Consider the following 11,696-nt stretch of genomic DNA (forward strand, 5'->3'; position numbering starts at 1 on the left):
AAGCCTTACGCACACACAAACGCACGCATACGCAAGCAGACTCACACACACACACACACACACACACACACACACACACACACACACACACACTGCGTGTCATCATTGTAAATAGTCATTCATTCTGCTTCACCTTTCTTTATTCTATTATTGATCTCATTTATTTCTCTCTCTCTCTCTCTCTCTCTCTCTCTCTCTCTCTCTCTCTCTCTCTCTCTAGGGAGTGGGGGAGTCAGCGGAACGTGGGGTGTTAAAGCGGGTGTCCACAATAGTGGACATGGAATTTTCTTAATGAAGGCGCGGCCAGATTTGATTAGTTTGTCGTCAAGTACAGTAAACTTGTCGTTTTCTTTCCTACAGTGCCAACAAACACTCTCTCTCTCTTACATCATTAGTGGTCAGTGAACGTTTTGTGCTAACTTTGACAGGATCTCTGCCAGACACCGCAGCTCACCAGTCACCTCCACCACAAGTGTGGACCCCGCTACAGAGACCACCACCACTCATAAGCTTGATCTAACAGGTTTGTTTGTTTTTTCATTCTAACATGCATGATGATGTTATCTCTATGCATTTGTGATAAGCATGATAAATAAACGCTGGATGCAGAAAATGCAATGCAAGTATGTGTCATACAGTGGCCGTTCGGCGTGGAGCAGCCTGGCAACGCCTGAGCCAGTGTGTACAATGCAGTGCAGCGCACACACACACACACACACACACACACACACACACACACACACACACACACACACACACACACACACACACACACACACACACACAATGATATAATAATAATAATAATATAATTTTATGTATATATATATATATATATATATATATATATATATATATATATATATATATATATATATATATATATTTATTTATTTATTTATTTATTTATTTATTTATTTTGTTTATAAACTGTAATGGGTGTCCAGACAAATATTTATAGTGTTTAAAGTAAAAAAAAAAAACCTTCCCTACATATTGTCAATAAACTGTAGTTTCCTTACAAAATGGTATTTTCCCGTAGGTATTCCCTACCCCTACATTAGGCTAAAATGACCTACTGAAGGGGATTTCCCCTACGAGTGGCAGCCTTGTTTGGTATTTACAAGTGAGCTTGTGTTGTCTTTCATTGCTCATGTTGTTATTTATTTAGTTATGTTGTTATGGAGTTAAGTGAAGCCTGTATTATGAAGTGTCAACCCGGTATTGCCTGATAAAATGATGTGGTATTCGGTATTTACAAGAGAGTTTGATGAGGCAGTGCACGACTGTTGTGAAGGTGATGATGGTTAACCTCTTCAGTACCAGGACGTGTTTACATATTCATTCTGCTTACTAACTGGTGGTGTTTGACCACTAATCTTTTGACCTCATACACCCTTCCTCACGCAAACTAAATACTCAAATCGCACTACAACCTAAAAAATGTGTGTCAGTATTGACTTGTAATAGCCCTGCCAAAGTCACTCATACTACTACTACTACTACTACTACTACTACTTCTACTACTACTACAAAAAACAATACTACTACTACTACTACTACTACTACTACTAAAAAACTATCTACTACTACTACTACTACTACTACTACTACTACTACTACTACTACAAAACAATCTTTCTACTACTACTACTACTACTACTACTACTACTACTACTACTACTACTACTACTACTACTACTACTACTACTACTACTACTACTACTACTACAAAACAATCAATCTACTACTACTACTACTACTACTACTACTACTACAAAACAATCTCTACTACTACTACTACTACTACTACTACTACTACTACTACTACTACTACTACTACTACTACTACTACTACTACTACTACTACTACTACTACTACAAAAACAATCTTTACTACTACTACTACTACTACTACTACTACTACTACTACTACTACTACTACTACTACTACTACTACTACTTTCCGAGGCGTGAGTTACGTGATGACACGCACAGGAACTCGTCCATACACGCACAAAACACAATTCACTCGCTTCTTCACTCGTCCTTTGCACGTTTTAAGGAAAAAGTTTGTGTTTAAAATTTGTGAAGGTGCCCGCCTGTTGACGACTCTTGTGGTGGTGGTGGTGTGTGGTAAGGTGGTGGTGGTGGTGGTGGTGGTGGTGGTGGTGGTGTGAGGTGGAGGAGAGGTGGTGAGGTGGTGGTGGTGGTGGTGTGGTGGTGGTGGTGGTGGTGGTGGACGATAAGGCTTAGTATAATGTAGGCGCTCGCTGGACGCACGCTGCTCATCACGCACGCACTCACGTACGCACACTCATTCACACACACTCATTCACACACGCTCATTCACACACACACACACACACACACACACACACACACACACACACACACACACACACACACACCACCAGTTATCTCGTCTTCTTCAATGACACTCAACTGTTCCCTCACTTCTATAGACTGAACATCCTGGCTCTGTCATTTACTTCTACTAATCTAAACTGGGAATCTTCACACATCATCACATTAAAACAATATAAACACTCCCTATGAAATGAGGCGTCTTCAGTATTCTCCGCCAGTTTTCCTCTCCCCCCCCGCTGCTGGTAACTCCTCCAAGTCAGCAGTATAGGTAACCTTCACATACATATATTGTCTTAGGTAGGCTGGCTGTTCCTCTTACCAATCTTTCTTTTCTAACTGACTGTCCTCACCTTTACTCTCATCGCCTGATTGTTGTGGCATTAGTGATTGTTATTGTGAGTGGTTGTTAGTGTTATTATTATTATTATTATTATTATTATTATTATTATTTTATTACTACTACTACTACTACTACTACTACTATTATTATTATTTTTTTTATTTATTTATTTATTTATTTATTATTATCATTTATACTACTACTACTACTACTACTACTACTACTACTACTACTATCATTATTATTTTATTTATCTATTTATTTATTTATTTAATATTATTTTACTACTACTACTACTACTACTATATTATCACCATCATCATCATCATCATCATATCATTATCATCATCACTACAATCACCATTATCGGCGGTGTAATAATTCAAAGAAGCATAGGTCACCAGCTCCAGCCCTGCAGGTCATTAACTTGGTGACCTCCAAAGACCCTTGGTAATGTCAACAAAATGGTCTAACCGTGCACAAATCTCAAGGTAAAAATGTGTCCCAGTACTGAAGGGGTTCATTAAGAGAGGTAGCTTAATGCCTCCTCGCTCCTGCCTAACTGCCTGACTGGCTAACAATCGCACCAGCTCCATCACCACTCTCGTTAATGGCCACAGTCTTCACTATCTTAATCCCCACGTAAGTTTGTGAAGCTGTATAAAATCACCCAGTAGTAAGCGTAGAGCATGGATATCGTAATGTGTCACGGTACTGAAAGGGTTAGCTATCCACTCGTGTGAGCCACCACTAGTTAGCCTCCAATTCCTTCTCTACCTCCCTCCGTCTGTCTTCTAACGTGTTGCATTTCCGTCTTTACAACTCAATTCAACTCAAGCTTCCTTAGAAAAGTGATCCGTTCATGATACGTTTTACTCTTTTTTTAATATTGATTCGTTGATTTGCAAGAGAGAGAGAGAGAGAGAGAGAGAGAGAGAGAGAGAGAGAGAGAGAGAGAGAGAGAGAGAGAGAGAGATATATTATACTCATTTCCGTTAATGATACTCTTTTTTTTTTTTTGATTCGTTGATTTACAGGAGTTCAGAGAGAGAGAGAGAGAGAGAGAGAGAGAGAGAGAGAGAGAGAGAGAGAATTATTATCTTTCATAATCAATTTTTCGTTAATGATACGTTTTTTTTTTTTCTTTATTCGTTAATTTACAGGCAGGGTTCACTTAGAGAGAGAGAGAGAGAGAGAGAGAGAGAGAGAGAGAGAGAGAGAGAGATATTATTATTATCATCTTATCATAATCATTTATTACGAAGGAAGCTTCAAACTGTTACAACATAATGATAAAAAAAACTCGTGTATAATTGTAAGTACTACACGGAAGGTGAGAATGCTTGATGAAACAAATTAATGCAATTGAGTGTGTGTAATGGTTGGTTTGGAAGGAGTTAAAGAGCGTGACTAGTTTATATCCAGGTGGTGGACCAGTGGTTAGGTTCACTGGCAGCGTTTCATATGCTCGTTTGCCCTCAAGTTGCTCTTTCCTTATTAGCAGGTTGGGGGGGGGGGGTGTGAGACAAGAACGAAGCAACGTCAGCAGTAGCTGGAACAGTATTAATCCAGACACCACGCTCGCTACATCTCTCCAGCCACCACGCCACCACCGACCCTCGAGTCTACGCAGCCCAGTGTCCGTCTGTGTCTTGTCGTGGGCGTGACGTTCAGCAGCGGCAGGAACAGCAACGGGAAGCTTGATCTACGTGGGTTTTCGTGCGGCGGGGTGACGTGCCGCTGCTGTGAGGTTATCGGACCACAGCACAGCACAGCACAGCACAGAGGAGGAGAGGTTAGTGGTTTTTATGTAAACGAAGTGTAGGTGTGAGGTGTTGAGTGTTGTGCGCGCGTTGACACTGCAGTGGTGATAGGAAATTGTTAGTCAGTAACTTGAAGGTTGTTAGGAATGTTGAATGATAAAGGATAACTGGGTATGTGTAGGATGTGTATTGTGTCTATTGGAAGGTTAATTGTACGATGTCTGTCTGTGTGTCAATGTAGGATGTATCAGGAACCATCGCTACGTGTGGGTGTTAAATTTACTTGTAGTTGTCAATAAGGGCAGATGGTCGTTCATTCACTAGTGTGGTTAGAGTAACGTGGGTTCAGAATAGATTTGTGTAATGGCTGTAACAAGTGTAGTGTTTTCGTGGTCATTGTAGTCGTGTAGGAAGGAAGAATTACGCTCAACCTCTTCAGTACTGTGACGCATTTTCACCTTGAGATGTGTGTACGATTAAATCATTCTATTGATGTTACAAAGCGTGTGTGGATGTCACAAGGTTTCTCAAGTTGTATAAAATCACCAAATAGTAACAGAAGGAATATGAAAACGCGTCTTGGTGCTGAAGGGATTAAACGGGTCGCGTTACTATAGAACTCCTTAAGTTGTATTTGAGGCTAAAATGTTTCAGGTTAGTCATTGTGGTTCCCTCGTTATAGAATAGGTACCAGAATCGGCGAAAAGAATGAGTGGACAGGATTTCCTAACGTAACGAGGCTGGTGTTTCAAGGTACGTGCATTAGAAGCGAGATGTGGTAGCATAACGATAAGTTTGGGGATATAACCATGAAATTAGTTCTTGAAGTGGTAGGCTGGCGTAAATGGTTCGAGGTTCACAAGTGACGGTGGGAGGGTTTGTGTGTGGGGAGGGTTGAGAATGGCTGGGAGGAATGAAGTGAGCGTGAATGGCTCGTGGCAAGAGGAGGCCGAGTGGGAACTAACTGAATGCAGTGTGATAAAATAGAAGACAGAAGGGATGGATGGTGTGGTGCGAGTGTTTGGCTGGGTTAGGGCACTGTGAAAACGTGTAACTGAGTGGAGACAAGTGAAAGGCTGGCTGAGGTAGTGGTTGAGTTTTAGGACAGACAGATGGGGGAATAAAGTGTTTAGAGTGAGTTTGGGCACATTATGGATGGAAGTGAAGACGTGAAGGGAATGTGTGGTGTTGGTCATTTAGAGATAATTAGTGAAAAAGATACTGCTGTTCATGTTTTTGTGATGGTATTGGTGGTGGTGGTAAGAATACGTAGAATGAAGAGTGAAAGGCTGATTGAGGCAGTGAAGGAGTTTGCTTAGGGCTATCTTGCTTGTTAGCTGTAGGGATAATTAGTGAACAAGTAAACAAGGTACTGCTTTGTTCATGCTTATTTTTGTCCATTACAGGCGTTGACGATCCAAAGGCCTGACTCCACAGCGGTAATGAGCCTCGTCTACCTTGCACTTTGACGGACAACGCTCACTACCAACACCTCTGCCTCCGCCACCGCCGTAAGATTGCATCGCGCACGGTCTACTTGACGACCGAGACTGGCTGGATGAGTGGGTGATAGAGGCGAGGCAGGTGTGGTGAGGCGGAGGATTGGAGACGAGAACCTACAGATGACGGCAGACACGGAAGATTCCACTAACCAGGTAGATGAATGTGTGGCAAGATTGGTTGTGTGGGTGAGGATCGGGTGTGGGGGAAGTTTGAGGGGGTTTGACGTGGTGTGGTTTCCTGAGACTGGCGTGGGAGATGTGAGAATGAAGGGATGGGAGTGTCAGGACGGAAGGGCCAGGATGCTACGTCACACGGGAGACGCTGGGAGGAGAACGAGGGAGAAGGGTGTAACTGGAGTGTAAGTGGAATAACGATCGAGGAGGGCGAGTGAGAGGCTGACTGAGGCAGTGAAGTGTGTATTGTAGGACAGTGTGGCGTGGTACATATGGAGATAATCAGTTAATTTTTCTCCATTACAGGAGTTGGTGATCCGAAGCCGTGACTGCAGCGATCCCGTGCGTCCTGCACCATCAGGGAAGGACTCTCTGGCTTCGCACTGCGCCTACATTGACCGTTGCCGCTGCTACCGCTACTCGGAGGGGCACTGCCTCGCATTGGGCCTTCACTGCCGTCCCGCTAATACACGTGTCGCCGTCGCAGCTACTGGCACTGAGGGACTTCGCCTCGCAGCGGCCTGGCAAACACCTGCTACACCACCACCACTAACTCCACCACCGCAGTCCAGAGATTCAGCTTCGCATAGCAGACATCCTCCTATTCAACGCTTGCTGCCACTACCACCTCATTATGGTGGTGTCACTGTACTTGGATCTGTTGTCACTACTGAATAATAATGTGTAAAGAAATCTTTTGTTTCGGTAAATTTTGTTTCCTGGGAATATTTCCTTTCCTGGGAATATTTGTGGGTTGTGGGTGGTTTCAGTGAGTAGTCGCCTCAAGCTGGCTTGGATCCGTCTGACACACCAATATTGCCTCCATTGACCACCACCTACACTCGCTCTAAACGATCACCCCAGAAATAAAACGCGCTAGATTTGAAGCTTTTCTATTTATTATCATAAGCAATACAAAAAGTGGTTGTTAGGAAATGAAACTAAAGCGAAAAAGTTACATGACATTGATCAACAATAACTTAATGTAAAATGGTCCCAAAATACCATCTGGCTGAAAAATCTTCAAACGGTCTACATAAAATACACAGCACTACTGGCTAGAAAAAAAAAAAATGGCAAAAAAAAAAACTAAAATCTAAAATCTAGAAAAATGGCAAAAAAACGTAAAAACTAGAAAAATGGAAAAAAAAAAATGGCAAAAAAACGGGCCCTAAAATCGTACTAAGTCGAAAATACTCTAAAGAGTCTCCGGAGATAAGGTGGATGCATATTGGAGCTAAAATTAAATACAAGAGTCTCCCTACACTTTTATTCAATTTTGACATTATTACACATTGCCTGCAAAAAAAACCCACAAATATTTTCAACTGAATAAAACAATATATATACAAAGAATACAGAGAAAGTCTACACAAATTTTCAACTTAAAAAAAAAATAAAAATACACATATTTTCAACTTAAAAAAAAAAAAAAACTTCTACACATATTTTCAACTTAAAAAAAAAAACACATATTTTCAACTTAAAAATAAAAACTTCTACACATATTTTCAACTTAAAAATATAAGTATAAAAAGTGAGCAAAATCCTAGTCTAGACAATAAATAGACAAATTTTCAACTTAACAGTATAAAAAAAATTAGTCTACAATGATTTTCAACTTAATAATAAATAATATATAAAAGAATTTAAGTCTACAATAAATTTCAAATATTAAATATACAATAAATATTAACATCAATTTATAATATACAATAAATATTAACATGAATTTTCAACTTTGCAAAATTTTAAGAAATTTCAACTTCACAAATTATTTTTAAACAACTTTTCAAGTTAACAAATATTCAAAGATAGAGAGAGAGAGAGAGAGAGAGAGAGAGAGAGAGAGAGAGAGAGAGAGAGAGAGAGAGAGAGAGAGAGAGAGAGAGAGAGAGAGAGAGAGAGAGAGAGAGAGAGAGAGAGAGAGAGAGAGAGAGAGAGAGAGAGAGAGAGAGAGAGAGAGAGAGAGAGAGAGAGAGAGAGAGAGAGAGAGAGAGAGAGAGAGAGAGAGAGAGAGAGAGAGAGAGAGAGAGAGAGAGAGAGAGAGAGAGAGAGAGAGAGAGAGAGAGAGAGAGAGAGAGAGAGAGAGAGAGAGAGAGAGAGAGAGAGAGAGAGAGAGAGAGAGAGCAATCAAAGTAAACAATCAAATAGTAATAATATACATGAAAACAACATTTTAAAACAACACACACATTAATCTTGTGCCCTCCATACACCCTTGCTAATGTCATTAAAATGGTCTAATGGTACACAAATCTCAAGGTAAAATGTGTCCCAGTACTGAATTGATTAAAATAGTGAAGGCTGTGGCCATTAATCCTTTGACCACCATAGACCCTTGCTAATATCAATAAAATGGTCTAATGGTACACAAATCTCAAGGTAAAATGTGTCCCAGTACTGAATTGATTAAAATAGTGAAGGCTGTGGCCATTAATCCTTTGACCACCATAGACCCTTGCTAATATCAATAAAATGGAGAGGTGTATGGAGATCACAAGATTAATGGCCACAGTCTTCACTATTTCAACCCCTTCAGTACTGGGACACATTTTTACCCTGAGATCTGTGTACCATTAAACCATTTTATTGATATTAGGAAAAGTTTATAGACATCAGAAGGTTAATGGTCACAGTCTTCACTATTTTAACCCCTTCAGTACTGGGACACATTTTTACCTTGACATTTCTGTACCATTAGACCATTTTATTGACATTAGGAAAGGTCTACAGAGGTCAGAAGATTAACGGCCACATTCTTCATTATTTTAACCCCTTTAATACTAGGACATCTTGAGATTTTGTGTACCATTAGACCATTTTATTGACAGTAGGAAAGATCTATAGACGTCAGAAGACTAATGGCCACATTCTTCACTATTTTAACCCCCTTCAACATTGACACACATTTTACCTTGAAATTTGTGTACAATTAGACATTTTATTGACATCAGGAAAGGTCTATAGAGGGCAGAAGAATAATGGCAAGTCTTCACTATTTTAACCCCTTCAGTACTGGGACATATTTCTACCTTGAGATCTGTGTACCATTAGACCATTTTATTGACACTTGGAAAGATCTATTGAAGGCAGAAGATTAATGGCCATAATCTTCACTATTTAACCCCTTCAGTACTGGGACACATTTTTACCTTGAGATTTGTGTACCATTAGACCATTTTATTGACATTAGAAAGGTCTAGATCAAGATTAATAGCCACAGTCTTCACTAGAGAACCCCTTCAGTACTGGGAGAGAGAGAGAGAGAGAGAGAGAGAGAGAGAGAGATCTAAAGGCAGAATGACAAGAGAGAGAGTATTATTAACTGGAGAAACAGTCTTGAAAACCCTGAGAGAGAGAGAGAGAGAGAGAGAGAGAGAGAGAGAGAGAGAGAGAGAGAGAGAGAGAGAGAGAGAGAGAGAGAGTTGTAAAGGCAGAATGACAAGATTTCTGTATTATTAAGTGGAGAAACAGTCTTGAAAACCCTGCCAGTCATCTGTGTGGCCTTGGAAAACAGTGGTGGTGAGAGAATAAGGGTATTTTATGGTTCCTGAGGCAGAGTGACATTTCTACAATATTAAGTGGAGAAACACTCATGAAAACCCTGCCAGTGATCTCTGTGGCCTTGGAAGGCGTGTTGTTGAGACACCAAAGTGTTTGTGAATACAGGCCTTTGTCTGACACACAAGCAGCAACAATGCACATTCTTCATTCCTCTGAGTTCAGTAAGTGAAGGAGTGAGTGAGTGCTGAGTCAATCTCTTAACAAGCACACTGCATCTTTGTCCAGAGAATCCAACACTTGCTTCACAAACTCATGTGGGGATTGAAATAGTGAAGACTGTGCCCATTAATCTTGTCACCTCCATACACCCTTCTTAACCCCTTCAGTACTGGGACACATTTTACCTTGAGATTTGTGCACCATTAGACCATTTTATTGACATTATTGAAGGTCTATGAAGGTCACAAAATTAATGGCCACAGTCTTCACAATTTTCATCCCCCCACATGAGTTTGTGAAGCTGTACAAAATCACCAAATAGTCACCACAAGGAATATGGAAATGTGTCATGGTACTGAAGGGTTAATGTCAAAAAGGGTATTACCATAGCCAAACTTTCTTCAAATGCCCTTAAAAACACATGCCAAATGGTCTTAAAATACCATAAAAACATGCCAAATGGTCTTAAAATACCATAAAAACATGCCAAATGGTCTTAAAATACCATAAAAACATGCCAAATGGTCTTAAAATACCATAAAAACATGTCAAATGGTCTTAAAATACCATAAAACATGTCAAATGGTCTTAAAATACCATAAAAACATGCCAAATGGTCTTAAAAACCATAAAAACACAAATGGTCTTAAAATACCATAAAACATGCCAAATGGTCTTAAAATACCATAAAACATGCCAAATGGTCTTAACATACCATAAAACATGCCAAAATACCATCTTATGCCAAATGGTCTTAACATACCATAAAAACATGCCAAATGGTCTTAAAATACCATACAAACATGCCAAATGGTCTTAAAATACCATAAAAACATGTCAAATGGTCTTAAAATGTCCTTATAATTAAAAATGCCAAACTGCTAATCTATCCTAACTATTCTTCATGGCTCCAGGTGTTGTCTTGTACTCTGGGTGTTGCTGATGGCTGTAGGTGTTGTAGAAGGCTTGTGTTGTGTTGTCGCTTGTCTTGTCTTGGCTTGGTGGTGCAGTGTTCCAGCAGCAGTGTGTCTTGACTTTCCTGTAATGAGAGGTGCACTGTTTATATTGAGTCACCTTCACTATTTTGTAAACTGAACTGAACGCAACTCAAATGCCGTTAAAACATGTCAAACTTTTTTAACTGACCTCAAAACATGCAAAACTGTCTTAAAATCCTATCAAAACATATCAAACTGTCTTATAATTTCCTCAAAACCTGGCAAACTATCTTAAAATGCCCTCAAAACATACCAAACTGTCTTAAAATGTCCTTAAAACATGACAAACTGCCTTAAAATGGCTTCATAACATGCCAAATCTGTCTCAAATTAAAGATGTACTTACACATTAGTAGACCAATTCAGAAAAATGAGCTTTCACCTAATCTTTTCAATTAAATAGAAAAAATTTTAGTTTATTCTAAATTTCTAGTGTATTGCTATGATCTTAAATAATTAATATGCAACAAATTATACACAATGCACATGATTACAAAACAGAATTGTTACTTTCTTAGTTATGGAAATTTTACATCCTTAGGTTAACACAAGTAACTCAAAAATTAAACTTGCATTAAAATCAATATACATATATAATTCAAGCTTCCACCTATTCCAGTATGATATCTTGGAAAAGGCTACCACTACCACTGTTAATTATAAATCAAATAAGAATATGCTGTTATTTACAATAATGCAAAATGCCTAACATATATATATATATATATATATATATATATATATATATATATATATATATATATATATATATATATATATATATATATATAAATTGCACTCAAAATCTGCCAAACTGCCTTAA

General features: G+C 39.2%; 1 protein-coding gene and 1 long non-coding RNA gene across 3 annotated transcripts; both read left to right on the forward strand.

Annotated features, from left to right (window-relative positions):
* Positions 1-376: 376 nt before the first annotated feature.
* On the forward strand, positions 377-5,986 carry LOC123502428. 2 transcript variants are annotated; one of them, XR_006674055.1, is made up of 3 exons: positions 377-523; positions 4,212-4,505; positions 5,880-5,986. It is a non-coding gene; the product is annotated as an uncharacterized LOC123502428 (long non-coding RNA). The 2 variants fall into 2 exon arrangements; XR_006674054.1 differs by having other exon boundaries at positions 378-523; positions 4,215-4,505.
* Positions 5,987-6,015: 29 nt separating this feature from the next.
* On the forward strand, positions 6,016-6,842 carry LOC123502387. Its single transcript, XM_045251578.1, has 2 exons — positions 6,016-6,128; positions 6,456-6,842. The coding sequence occupies exons 1-2, from the start codon at positions 6,096-6,098 to the stop codon at positions 6,825-6,827; spliced, it is 405 nt and encodes a 134-aa protein (XP_045107513.1). The 5' UTR covers positions 6,016-6,095; the 3' UTR covers positions 6,828-6,842.
* Positions 6,843-11,696: the final 4,854 nt, after the last annotated feature.

Source organism: Portunus trituberculatus, chromosome 11 (genome assembly GCF_017591435.1).
Source record: "Portunus trituberculatus isolate SZX2019 chromosome 11, ASM1759143v1, whole genome shotgun sequence".
Lineage (NCBI taxonomy): Eukaryota > Metazoa > Arthropoda > Malacostraca > Decapoda > Portunidae > Portunus > Portunus trituberculatus.

What these genes read in the sequence shown, in the direction of transcription:
- LOC123502387 (XM_045251578.1), top strand. Translation starts at nt 6,096, where the DNA reads ATGACGGCAGACACGGAAGATTCCACTAACCAG. An exon ending in CGGAAGATTCCACTAACCAG is followed by an intron (nt 6,129 to 6,455) that starts GTAGATGAATGT and finishes TCTCCATTACAG; the next exon opens with GAGTTGGTGATCCGAAGCCG.